Source organism: Onychostoma macrolepis, chromosome 06, assembly GCF_012432095.1.
Source record: "Onychostoma macrolepis isolate SWU-2019 chromosome 06, ASM1243209v1, whole genome shotgun sequence".
NCBI classification, from domain to species: Eukaryota; Metazoa; Chordata; class Actinopteri; order Cypriniformes; family Cyprinidae; genus Onychostoma; species Onychostoma macrolepis.
The window spans coordinates 16,387,032-16,400,080 of NC_081160.1; the positions used below are offsets into that span (position 1 = coordinate 16,387,032).

At 34.8% G+C, this 13,049-nt stretch overlaps 2 protein-coding genes across 4 annotated transcripts; one reads left to right on the top strand and one right to left on the bottom strand.

Moving 5' to 3' along the window:
- Window positions 1-1,354: 1,354 nt before the first annotated feature.
- Window positions 1,355-10,850, top strand: atg4b (autophagy related 4B, cysteine peptidase). 3 transcript variants are annotated; one of them, XM_058779734.1, is made up of 13 exons: window positions 1,355-1,496; window positions 2,660-2,761; window positions 2,838-2,909; window positions 3,024-3,122; window positions 3,199-3,300; window positions 3,407-3,479; window positions 3,631-3,710; window positions 5,965-6,164; window positions 6,329-6,407; window positions 9,149-9,294; window positions 10,366-10,422; window positions 10,518-10,608; window positions 10,716-10,850. In XM_058779734.1, the coding sequence occupies exons 1-13, from the start codon at window positions 1,487-1,489 to the stop codon at window positions 10,787-10,789; spliced, it is 1,185 nt and encodes a 394-aa protein (XP_058635717.1). In that variant the 5' UTR covers window positions 1,355-1,486; the 3' UTR covers window positions 10,790-10,850. The 3 variants fall into 3 exon arrangements, with proteins under 3 accessions (XP_058635717.1, XP_058635718.1, XP_058635716.1); XM_058779735.1 differs by having other exon boundaries at window positions 1,481-1,496; window positions 2,843-2,909; XM_058779733.1 differs by lacking the exon at window positions 1,355-1,496 and adding an exon at window positions 1,507-1,652.
- A 462-nt stretch (window positions 10,851-11,312) lies between these two features.
- dtymk (deoxythymidylate kinase (thymidylate kinase)) lies at window positions 11,313-12,950 on the bottom strand. Its single transcript, XM_058779736.1, has 5 exons — window positions 12,779-12,950; window positions 12,432-12,540; window positions 12,205-12,295; window positions 11,656-11,853; window positions 11,313-11,566 (listed from the first exon to the last, which is right to left on the bottom strand). The coding sequence occupies exons 1-5, from the start codon at window positions 12,906-12,908 to the stop codon at window positions 11,456-11,458; spliced, it is 639 nt and encodes a 212-aa protein (XP_058635719.1). The 5' UTR covers window positions 12,909-12,950; the 3' UTR covers window positions 11,313-11,455.
- Between the last annotated feature and the right edge of the window lie 99 nt (window positions 12,951-13,049).

Sequence of the window (13,049 nt, forward strand, 5' to 3'; positions counted from 1 at the left end):
GCAGACATGAAAGAGTATGATATTCTGTGTTCATTAAGATAAATGTTAGAGCGAATATTTCGGAATATGATCCAGCATATTTTCTGATATGGCTAATACTATCAACTTGACTGACTATAATTCAACTTTCTGCGTGATTATTTCCGATAACTCATTGACACCTAGTGGTTTTAAATGGAACTACAGGTGCTATTGCTTTAAAGTTATCTCACAAGACAAAGCGCAGAGACTAGTGTTGTGGTGAGGATGGTATTTAAAATTAAGCGATTGATTACTTGATATTGTTCTTGAGTTATAAAAATATCTATCACGTGATATGTGTCCATTAGACTGAATTTGTAATGTATTTAATTCCCCATCTTTTTTATTTATAAATGTTTGTCATTGTTATCTGTTTCTGTCTGTATATTGTTTTTTTTTGTTTAATTTTCAACGAACATACAATTAAATGAGCCATAAAATATTTTAAGATCAGAGAAACCTAAAGGAGGGCGTAATAGACATTACTTCAGCTTTATTTTACTTCAGATAAACTTCCCAAGAAGAATTATTGCCCTTAATCTGTTATCAATTATACGGGAGCCAGTATTACAGTCCAAAAAGAGGATCCTATATTCGTCTATTTTAATTACTTTGAATGTATCAAAAATCATCATCGATACCTGCTTCCAAAAGTCATTAATTACAGTTACAGAATAAAAGTGTGAGAGTTTCAGATTGAGAATTGCCAAAAGATCAGAGGTGAGAGATGTCTTCTTTAAACTTATTTGGCAATAAAAAAATGTGTTACTTGCTGAGCATATTTTATCAATAGAACGTATAGGAAAACAATATTTTCCATTTCACAGGTGCTTTTGGATAACAATGTATATTGTTTCTGAGCTTTAATAAAAATTCACACACACACACGAGGCATGACGTCAGATGATGTATAATATTGAGTTAAATAATCAAAGACAAACAAAGTTTTTCAATTTGGGTTGATGAAAGGATAAATAAAAATCATATTACAAACAGTTTAGTTAAAGACAAGAGCACGGACTTGGATTTTAAACTTGCAGGTGTTAGTAACGTTAGTTGACTATACTTTTTACGCAACAACAATGTCAGAGATACGCAAATTTAGACAGAGCATACACCGTTAAAGCTGTTCACGCCATTCCCAACATTTGATGTTAAATATCTTGGACATTTCTAATCAGAAATGCCAATCTGCGTTAAGTACATTTACGTAGCACTGCACTCCTCTCGATTTATTGTAGGATTACCCAATTACTCGCCGCTTGTTTACATCTACTTCCTGGAGAACAACATGTCCCGCCTTTGGAGAAATTCTATTGGTCAAAAAGTCCAAAAAAATTCCTTGAATTGATCTGATTGGTTATCACAGTCATGACGCATGCTGACCAAGGCGGAAGTGCTTTCCTATTGGTCAGTGCAGTGTGAGGAACACTCAACAAACAAGATAGGCTGAATCACTGTCGGGATGGATGCAGGTAAGAAAACCGCAAGAAAACAATTCCTTTACATTTCTTTCATCTGTCTAGATGTCATGAAATTATTAAAAAGCAAAATTCTTCTATCGTCAACCAAGTACGCGCCTGTTATTGGAGTGGCCGCCTCTACAGTTTGGGAATTTGTCGTTAAATATGGTACATAGATGTCCCAACTGCTGCCAACTGGACAGTAAAACAGAACAGTCTGCTGTCAGATGAGGGTTGGACACAGTATTGTCTTCTAGATGTCATTGCACCAAAATGCTACTGGCTCCCGTCAAAACTGTTAGGCTGTACTGGCTGTGTTTTAGAGTCTAGTCAGCTGCCTACCTTGAGCATTTTTGGACATCACAGGAGCGTTCCAGCGCACGAATGATACCGTTCAGCTGTAAACGCTGTTGGGAGGTTGTCCATGTCGTTATCAATTTTTGCGTACTCTAATAATCTGTTTGCCAATAGGTTACCAATAGGATAGGGACTTTAACATACTGTTTCATATCTTTATCACTGTGGTGCATGACATCCATTATAATCAATAATTTTGTAACTGTTGAAACGCTTTGTAAGCGTGAAACTTATGGGACAATGTGAAGTTACACGTACACCGTGCTAATAAGTCAGTAAAATTGGTGAAAACATCAGTTACCACTTTAAAATAAAGTTCAGTTTGTTAATATTAGTTAACTGATTAGGTATCAACAGTAAATTATAAATTACTATTAATCTAGGTTAAGGTTAATTTGTAAATATAGTTTTAGTCATTATTAATTCATATTTGTTCATAATAAAGGATCGTCTTATAAATCTTGAAACATTTAATATGCATATGTAAAAATTAAAACATGAGTAACAGAAATGAGCTTGGATAAGTTAACGCTTTATTTGTTGTCTGTCTTTAATTGCATTGGACAGATGTGCGTCTCTCTCAGAATACATTGTTGGAAAAAAAATATTGAAATGATTATAAGTAAAAAAATAAAAAAAATAAAATAATAATAAAAAAAAAATATATATACATGTATGACAGATGGCTAAGCCTACTAAAAAAAAAAAAAAACTGAAAAGATGTTCAAAACAATATCTTTGTTTTCACTCAGTCAAAAGCTCTTTTTTGCTGTTAGTCTGTAAGTTATTGAACTTCCAGTTGGCTTTTCTTTCAACAGCTACTCTAACATACGACTCATTGCGCTTTGGAGAGATCGAAGATTTCCCAGAGACCTCTGAGCCTGTCTGGATTTTGGGAAAGCAGTTCAGCGCTCTAACAGGTAATGAAGTGGGAGACATCGAAGGTTTTGTCCTGTTGGGTTTGTCTGTTGTTTAATGATGTTCTTTGTGTCCCAGAGAAGGATGAGATTTTGGCAGACGTCACCTCACGTTTGTGGTTCACGTACAGAAAGAACTTCCAGCCAATTGGTGAGAGTCAGAGTCTTCGATCTTGATCTCACTGTCCAAGTACTGCATTTAATTATTCATCTGGATAGTCTGTTTAGTTTTACTGATAATTTGTTAATGGATGTGATGTTACAGGTGGCACCGGGCCCACTTCAGACACCGGCTGGGGCTGCATGCTTCGATGTGGACAGATGATTCTTGGGCAGGCCTTGGTCTGCAGGCACTTAGGTAGAGGTAAGACAAAGCTGTGTTACGAGGTTGGAGATTATGGTGTCTGCTGTTCTCTGAGATGGTTGTATTTTTTTATTAGACTGGACATGGAGTCCAGGTCAGCGGCAGAGAGCAGAATATATCAGCATTCTCAATGCCTTCATTGACAAGAAGGACAGTTATTATTCCATTCATCAAATAGGTACTATTCCTCATCTACCTGCTGCCTGCATATTATAGGAATAGTGTTAACGTTACTCTTTTGATGGGTAAGTTACTGCATTGACATTGTTTCATGTTTTCCTCAGCTCAAATGGGAGTCGGTGAGGGCAAGTCTATAGGCCAGTGGTATGGTCCGAATACAGTGGCACAGGTACTTAAGTAAGTTGGCCAAGTCAAATTAAATACTTACTATTATGATTTTTAGTACATAATATAACCAGAAAATGTTATTAAAGCTCAGTAATCCTCAAATAAACTACTTTTGCTTTACTGTCTTTGCATTAATCAAATACACTTTGTGCCCATCTAGGAAACTGGCAGTTTTTGACTCCTGGAGCCGATTGGCAGTTCATGTAGCTATGGACAATACTGTGGTCATAGAGGAAATCAGTGAGTTCTGTTTCATAGTGCCTCTTTAGTAGGCTTAGATGGAATCTGCACACTTTTTTTGCACTAATTTAGAGGGAAATTTGTGGAATTCTGGGAATGGATTTGAGCTGACTATATTCAATTCAATTCAATTCAATTCAGCTTTATTAGCATGACTGTGTAGCACAATGTTGCCAAAGCATTAACATATATATATAACAACAACATAAATAATAATAAATAAAATCCATCTAAATAAATGAAAAGATAAGTCAGTTAATCATGTTTAACATCTAACATTGGTTAATACATATTTAGCAGCGAGTGCAGCTGTGTTATCATCTTCTCCGAGTAAGAAGGGCATTTTCTCAGTATCACTAAGTTCAGTAAATGATGGAATCAATGCTTCAAATCTGGGGAGAAATGTTTCCCTCACATTGTGATATTTAGGACACATCAGCAGAAAGTGTTTCTCGTTGTCTATTTGCTGTAGATCACAGTGTCTACAGATCCTCTGCTCTCGCTCTGTCCATGTTTGTCTATGTCTTCCTCTCTCTATTTCTAAATCATGGTTACTTAATCTGTATTTGGAGAGGATTTGACTATATATTACTCTTAATAGTAGCCAAAAGCATGATGAAATTAGCCAGTATATTTAAAAGTATAGTTCACTCAAAAAAATGAATTCTGTCATTTTTTACTCACCCTCATGTCATTCCAAACCTGTATGACTTTCTTTGTTTCGTGGAGCAAAAAGGACAATATTTTGCTAAATGTATTGTCTAAATTGTCCATAAAATGGAAGTAAATTCAGCATTCCTCAAAATATCATCTTTTGTTTATTGCAGAAGTGAACAAGTTAATTTTAAAATGTTATTTAATCAGCAAGTATTTATCCCCTTTCTTTAGTATTTGGTTGAACCACATTCAGAGATATTACAACTCTCAGCCTTAGGTCATTTTTAATTTTGCACAGTGTGATGGAACATGATAAGCGCATTCCTCCCTGCAAAAGCACTAAAAGTGAAGCAGTTACTCCTTTCAGAGATGTGCAATGAGATTGAGGTCAATACTCTGAATAAGCCACTCAAGGGCATCAATTTCTTCATTTTAAGCCACTTCAGCGTTACTCTGTCAGTGTGCGGTGGGTTGTCTTCGTCCTACTAAAATGTCCTCAGTTTATAGTTTTCTGGCAAAAGGGAGTAGGTTTTTATCCAAAATCTCCAGGTGTTATGCAGCATTCATGTTGTTAAGGAGATTGCCAGTGCCTGCTGCTAAAAAGCACATCAAATTGCATATTTGTGACCCTGGACCACAAAACCAGTCTTAAGTGTCAATTTTATGATAGGACAATATTTGGCTGAGATGCAACTATTTGAAAATCTGCAATCTGAGGATGCAAAAAAAAAAATCAAAATATTGAGAAAATTGCCTTTAAAGTTGTCCAAATGAAGTTCTTAGCAATGCATATTACTAATCAAAAATGAAGTTTTTATACATTTATGGTAAGAAATTTACAAAATATCTTCATGGAACATGATCTTTACTTAATATACTAATGATTTTTGGCATAAAAGAAAAATTGATAATTTTGACCCATACAATGTATTTTTGACTATTGCTACAAATATACCCCAGCAACTTAAGACTGGTTTTGTGGTCCAGGGTCACATTTGAGTTTGAGGTAGAAAATTTCATTTCAGTTTAATGATAGCACAAAGTCTTTGTAGCATCTTCTAATGACATTTTGCTATTTTTATAAATAAGCTTTATTTGTAACCCTTTCAAAAATCCTTTTTATGCAACAGCTCAAATATCATTGCCCCATGGATATCATTATCAATGGCATCTACTTGAAGTGTTTTTTTCCCCAATAGGAACAAAACAATAATTTTTAAACACTTTAATAATCCAAGTGAAATCATGCCAGTTCGGTTTTTACAAAGTCAGATGTAGATAATGTAATAGTAGCTCAGTTTGTTTCAAAAGACAAAGGTGATGCACTTAATCCTTCAAATATTCAATTACACATTGTGTCACCGGTGCTTGCACAGAGAGATGTTAACTGTAGCTCAACTATGCAAAACCTGCTGTAGCTCAATTATCGCTGCACATGTAAACATGCACTGGGTAAAAGTGTCATAAGATATTATACATTTTGAGACCGTAAATTGTGAAAACAATTGTACAGGCTGAATAGTTTTTTTTTTTTTTTTTTTTCTTTCAAGCCTGTAAGAGTAAATGACTTAATGTTTTTGTTCTTGGCTGTCTGTAGAGAGGTTGTGTATGCCGTGGCTGGACTTTGACAGGGGTGCATGTGCGGCTTCTGAAGAGCCTCTGGAAATGAATGGCGATCTGGAGGGGGCTTGCGCTCTGGCAGAAGAGGAGACGGCTCTGTGGAAACCCCTTGTTCTGCTGATTCCACTAAGACTGGGCCTCAGTGACATCAACGAAGCCTATATTGAACCACTCAAGGTAAATCTATAACATTATCTGTCGTATGAATAGATAAAACACTCAACTGTTAAGATCAGACAGTAAGTCTGAGTAAGATACTAATTCTTCATCTATTATTGCTTTAAAGATCACCTATTCAAGTTTGCTGACTGTTGGACTTCTTTCTTATGTCTTATCCACAGCAATGCTTCATGATGCCTCAGTCTTTAGGGGTAATAGGTGGGAAGCCGAACAGCGCTCACTACTTCATTGGCTTTGTAGGTAAGCAGAGTTTTTCAAGCTAAATCTATAAAAAGTCAATTCCGATAGCAAAGTAAGTAAATGAGTAAACTCTTTGCATATCTTTGTTATTAGCATAACAAAATAATGTGTGCCCAATCAATGTCTATGGTATTTTGTTGCGAATTTGTCTAGTTACTTGGTAGAAGCTAGTTTATTACATAGATGCCAACATATATATATATATATATATATAGGTAGTGTGACATGACCTTATTCTTAAAACCACAAACAAAAATATTACTTGATGAAAGACTGTGCATCTCGGACTACATTCATTTAAACATTGTTCTTTGTGCATTGAATGATTTTTTCAAATGCTATTATTGGGTCATTTCTCCAGCTCAAATTTTTTAATATATTCTATAGAAAGATAAACATATATTGTGATGAAAGCCAAAATATTAAATGTCATGTTAATGTTGAAACTAGAATTGTGGCTTGTTTCCCTCTATCAAAACAATTACATAGAACAAAGGTAAACATTATTCATTCTTCAGACATTGCCCTTTAAATGTAATAAGTATCAGCTGTATACAAAGTGACTAACATTTGGTTTTCAAACACTGAAAATGGGCAAAATTCAACAAATTGGGCTTCCCATATATCTGGGGTTGAACCATATAGGGCCATAAAAAAGACTACAAAAAAGTTTAATAACAACCAGAATTTATATTAATATTGAGATTTTTTTTTTAAAACTTCTTGAGTTACAAGCATGCAAACTTTGGAAAAAGAATATTTATGGTACTCAGACAGGTGTTTTGATAGAGGAAAACAAGATACATTTCCAGTTTCAACATTATTTGTTCTTCCTCTTTAAAATGAAAAAAAAGAAGAAAAAAAAAGTATCAGCTGAATGCAAAGTGATAACTGAAAATGTGGATTAGACTTTACTTGAATGGGTGTGCATAGAACTGACATGACACCTTCATAATCATGACATGAGACATTCCATGAATATGAAGGGTTTTTATGCATGTTTATGACAACTGTCATTAAGTGTCATTCGCTCAGTTAATGCAAAGATGACATTGTTTGAGATGTCTTTGTTATGGGTTAGGGTTAAGGGTAAGGGTAGGGTTAGGTAAATAATGTCATCTTTGCATTAAAAATGACAACTGAGTGAATGACACTTAATGACAGTTGTCATAAACATGCGTAAAACCTCATGTCATGATTATGAAGGTGTCATGTGTCAGTCTTATGCACACCCCTTCAAGTAAAGTGTTACCAAAATGTGTAATGATTTACTCTTGGAGCCATGTTGAGATTGCAATATTTCTGGAACTGAGTCATATAGGGCATTACAAATGTAGATGCCACAAGGAAAGTTTCTTAAGACCCAATATCTAAAAGGGAATTAAGATATATATATATATATATGTGTGTATATATAATACTTTTTGAGTTGCAGGCCTTGCTCTTTATCAAAACTTACTCTTTCTTTGAAAAGTGCTCTTTCCCCATTTTGAATGGTCACCATTGGCACATAATGCAACAAAGATTGCTGAAGTCAAGAGATTTTACTAAGAGACCTACCGATCTCTGTGTAAAAATAACATTATGATGCTGCCGTCTTTCTGAAGTCATTTTTAACCTCCTGAAGTTTGGCTCCGAATCTCAGGTTAAAATTGCCATTTTGACCCCCCTCTACAAAATAGTGGATTACTCAGTAAATATTCATCCATGACATTTAATAATTTGGTGTTCATCACTATACATTTTTATCTTTCTTGAGAAAAAACATTAGCAAAATCAAATATTTGGACCGGTGACCTCTGAGTTGACACAGAATGACCCATTTATGTTTGAGTACTAAAAATGCAATGAAATGGTCAAGTTGAGACACATCACCTTACTCTCAGTAGTCATTTCATAAGATTCTATATATTTGAATTAGTTTCAGGGATATTTGAAAGAAAAGATTTTGTTCATTTGAACAGCTTCTGAAGCTACAAAAAGTGTGGTTGCTCTCCTCACATTGTATTCACATCAATAAACCAATATTTGTGAATCTCTATGATTAGCTGTTAATTTGGTACCAGATACTGAAAGCAAAGATTCACATACTTTTGCAATGCACAGATAGATGGATAATTTTTCTCAATAAATAAATGATAAAATATTTTTGTCTGATTGGGTTCTCTTTGTCAAATTTCAGGAAAATCTGATGATGTTTTGGGTCATATGCAGGATATAGAAAATTGTAAAGGGTGCACAAACTTTCAAGCAGCACTGTATAATGCAACAGATTGCTAAAGCCAACAGATTTGCCTAATAGACATACTGATCTCTGTGTAAAAATATAATTATGCTGCAATCTTTCTAAAGTCATTTTTACCATCCTGTAATTTGGCTCTGAATCTCAGGTGAAAATTGCCATTTTGACCATAGTCTACAAAATAGTGGATTACTCAGTAAATATTCATCCATGACATTACATTCTTTGCCTTTCATCACTATACATGTTTATCTTTCCTCAGAAAAAACATTGACAAAATCAAAAATTTGAGCCGGGGACCACTGGTTGAGTTGACACGGAATGACCCTATTATTAAAGTAATACAAACACATCTTTGTTTATCTGAACCACTGCTGTTACACTGTGGTAGCTAGAAGGTTTATCTGTGGTTTAGTACAGATTATATAAATATTAAATGCTGTATGGCAGTATATTGTGTTTCAAAATGCTTATCTTTTCTTATTGATGCACCCTACAGGTCATGAGCTCATTTATCTAGACCCTCATACCACTCAGCCAGCCGTGGACCCACATGAAGATGGTCAGTTCCCAGACGACTCCTACCACTGCCAGCACCCTCCCTGCCGAATGCACATCTGTGAGCTTGACCCCTCCATTGCTGCTGTAAGTAGAGCTTAATGTGTAAGACACAAATGATTCATTTCAGTATCATTTACATTCACCCAGTAGTACTTAACTGATTAAACCCTTTTAATCCCAAAATGTATTTTTCGGTTTGAATGGTCTTAAAAGATGTTAATGTATTATACACATAATTGTCAGTAATAAATTAATTCCAGATTTCTTGATTTTTAAGTAAACGTAATTGCAGAAAATTGTCACATGACTAGAGCTGTTTAATTCCCTTAAAAGACGATGTCAGTGTCAAAATAATACACAGGAAAATTATTTAAAAAATTTAATTAGGATTTTTTTTTTTTTGTGGGAAAAAATAATTTTATTTGGCAAGAATATTCATTTGATCAAACGTGAGTTTATTTATTTCTAATGTAATTTTAAAAAAATTGTAATTCACATAAATTGTGTTCTTTTGAACTTTCTATTTATCAAAGAATCCAGTCCAATCCAAAATGTATCATGGTATCCACAAAAATATTAAGCAGGACAGCTATAATAATAATGTTTCTTGAGTCCCAAATCATCATATTAAAATTATTTCTGAAGGCACTGAAGACTGGAATAATGACTGAAGAAAATTCCGTTTTGCCTTCACTGGAATAAATTACATTTTAAAATACATTTAAATACAATATTGTTATTTTAAATTGCAATAATATCTAACATATTCTGCCTTGGTGAGCAGAAGAGACTACTTCTTTCAAAAATCTAACCGACTCCAGTGTGCATATAGAAAATCATGATCACAATACATGTAAATGTGTATAGTCACATCAGTCGGAAAACACAGAGCCCCATTTTCAATAAGTAACTGATTCACATTATACAGCTGTACATTTCACAGTATTTTTAAAGTTATTAGATAAAGAGGAATATGTATTTATTCTTGGATTATCATTCCATTTTCCCCACAGTTGCCTAATCAAAAGAATGAAACATGCTCACTTGTCTTGGAAAATTTTGGGAATTAATTGTTCAGTACAGTTGTTGTTAAAAGCTGCAGAAAGTAATTTCCTTTGAGTAACAGTATCATCTATGCCACATTTTGTCCATCAGGGCTTCTTCTGTCAAACAGAGGATGATTTTGATGACTGGTGTGCACAGATTCGTAAGGTACTTAAGCCATAAATTACTTTTGAGTTTTTAGTTGCCTCAGCTCATGTTTGTACCTCTGGTCCACTCTTTGTTTCTGTGTTTACCTTGTGCAGGTTTCAAACTGTAGAGGTCTTCCTATGTTTGAATTGGTAGACAGTCAGCCATCTCATCTAATTACCGCAGATGTACTTAATCTCACTCCAGGTAATCTCTTAATCTCTCACTCTTTGTTCATAAATTCAGAATTGTACAAATTTGCAAAGAGTTACATTTATAAATACACACCATTATATTTTATTTTTCTTTACCAGACTTTTCGGATTCAGACCGGCTCGAACGCTTCTTTGATTCGGAGGATGAAGAATTTGAAATCCTGTCCTTGTGAAGAACGCTTGCATTTGCCAGACTTTCAAAATTCTGTGGTAGAGCCTCTTCAGAGGAAAGAGAAGGATACCATTGACGTCCAAAGCCACTGTGGCATAGTCACCTGCGTCAAACACACAGCTTTCTTCTTAAACAGCTATGCTGACTGCTCTGTGTCACCCTGAGTGAACCGAGGTCAGGTGTCATGGTCACAGGCACTCAGGATCATCAGTATGTATGTACTTAGTCGCATTTATGTGTATCCATATTGAGTCTTAACACTATAGATTAATTTTTAAGTGATATGGTGCCTTTTTACTCCCTTAACTTAAAACACAGGTTTGCCATAACACATTTTATGGTTTTGGTCTGGAGACCTGCTAATCAGATTTGATTTAGCATTTACTCTCGACCAATGAAAGTCGGAAAAATTTTGGACCTGTATGAAATTGTAAATGACAACCAAGGAAGGTTGGGCATTTGCAGATCGGGTAGGATGGCTTGTGTAATTATACAAGAATGATTTTGTCTTGATGTTTCAAATCTCTGTACACAAGTTTATTTTATGATTATTTATTTAATCAAAGCATTAAAAAATTAAAACAATAATTCTGTATTTTCTGTACTATTCCACATAGTGACAGAAAAAACATTAAAATGTATTCATTAAAAGTTTCAGGTGATCCGTTCACCTCCACAGCTCTCCAACTGGCTGATTCTGGGTTAAACGGATGATGTCTTCACTTAAAACCTTAATATCTCTGTGCACCTCTTCTATGGTCCTTGCAGCATCAATTACCTAGAGATTGAAAGATAGAGATTAAACTCATTTGAAGATTACGTACTGCAAGTTTACAATAATTAGGTTTACCAAATAAAATAAACCACCTTCCAGTTGACTGAGGCATCTTTCATGAGCTCTTCAAATCTTTGATGCACTGTCCGTTGGAAGGCGCTGGTTTCATACCGTTCAATTCCGTATTCTCCACGGTTTACTGCCATATTGGGATTGAGCTGCAAAAACATCACCAGGTCTGGTTTTGGAAGTCCAATATCTGGATTCATGCACCACTCCAGAGAGAAGCCCTGAACATATAGAAAACAACTAAATTAATGTCTCTACAAGGAAAAAAAAAATATTTTTTATATATATATATATATATATATATATATATATAAAAATAAAATGTTTTATATATATATATATATATATTTTTTTTTTCCTCTCTGATTTGTGATGAATATTAAGTTCAAAATAACAGCATTCAATACAATATAATATTTATATTGTTAATTTATATAAAATTAAGTCTTTACCGTCAGCAGATTTTTCTCAAATCTTATTGACCCCAACCTTTTAAACAGTAATGTACATGAACATACTTTATAAATGAATACAATATTTTTTCTCTGTGTTGGAGTAACAGTAACACTCACAGGCTTGGCACTAGTGAAAGCAACTCCAGAAAATGCATAGCGGTCCACCACTAGATTGATCCCTTGTTCCAACTTCTGTTTAATCAGAGGCCTGAAGTAAGAAAACAGACTGAATGGTTGACAGATAGATGGGTTGATCCACTTAATGAACGATAAATTAATGAGCCATTCCTGTTCATGCACTTTACTAGATTCATGTCAACATAAACTCTGGAGAGATAACCTACACCATTTCCCATCGGTTTGCAGAAAACAGCAGGTGAACAGAATGATCCTCCAGATTACTCTTCTTCTCCAGGTATGAACTGATCAGCTGACCAATTTTAGTGGTCCTGTCTGTTTTAAAATAAACAGTACAAAAAATACAAACACTAGGCTGTGTCTCAAACCCCAGTGAGCTGCCAAATCACGGCCGCCTTTATATCATTAAGATCCGGGCAAAATTATGTCTCTTATTATTAACTATTAAGCCTTTTATGTTGTCTAGGTAACGTTAGACGGCTCACTTTTATTTTTGGTTTTTGTGACAGGTAAGGCTTCACGAGACGAGACGAGAGGAGGGAAGTCATTTTACCTGGAAAACGCATAATTTCTGCCGCTCGTCCGCTCTGCTGTAACGCATGTACGAGTTTTTGACATTGTGTAGTTTTCCCGGCTTTGTCTACTCCCTCGAGAACAATTAAAGCTCCTCTTCTGCAAGACATGGCTCTTAAAAACACCGTTTAAAAAGGCAGAACAACAGGGAACAAATACCGACAACGGCTAGCAAATTATTCGAAGGCCGCGATCTCTTTACGCGGTACTTTTCTTTAAAAAAAAAAAACATGTACGTCACATCCGCTCAC

Excerpts from the sequence above, each read along its gene's own strand:
- dtymk (XM_058779736.1), bottom strand. The coding sequence starts at position 12,908 with ATGTCTTGCAGAAGAGGAGCTTTAATTGTTCTCGAGGGAGTAGACAAA. Across the intron at positions 12,296-12,431 it reads GCAAACCGATGGGAAATGGT|GCCTCTGATTAAACAGAAGT; the intron begins GTAGGTTATCTC and ends TTCTTACTTCAG. Across the intron at positions 11,567-11,655 it reads ATGCCTCAGTCAACTGGAAG|GTAATTGATGCTGCAAGGAC; the intron begins GTGGTTTATTTT and ends TTCAATCTCTAG.
- atg4b (XM_058779733.1), top strand. The coding sequence starts at position 1,553 with ATGAAATTATTAAAAAGCAAAATTCTTCTATCGTCAACCAAGTACGCG. Across the intron at positions 2,762-2,837 it reads GCAGTTCAGCGCTCTAACAG|AGAAGGATGAGATTTTGGCA; the intron begins GTAATGAAGTGG and ends TTTGTGTCCCAG. Across the intron at positions 10,609-10,715 it reads TGTACTTAATCTCACTCCAG|ACTTTTCGGATTCAGACCGG; the intron begins GTAATCTCTTAA and ends TTTCTTTACCAG.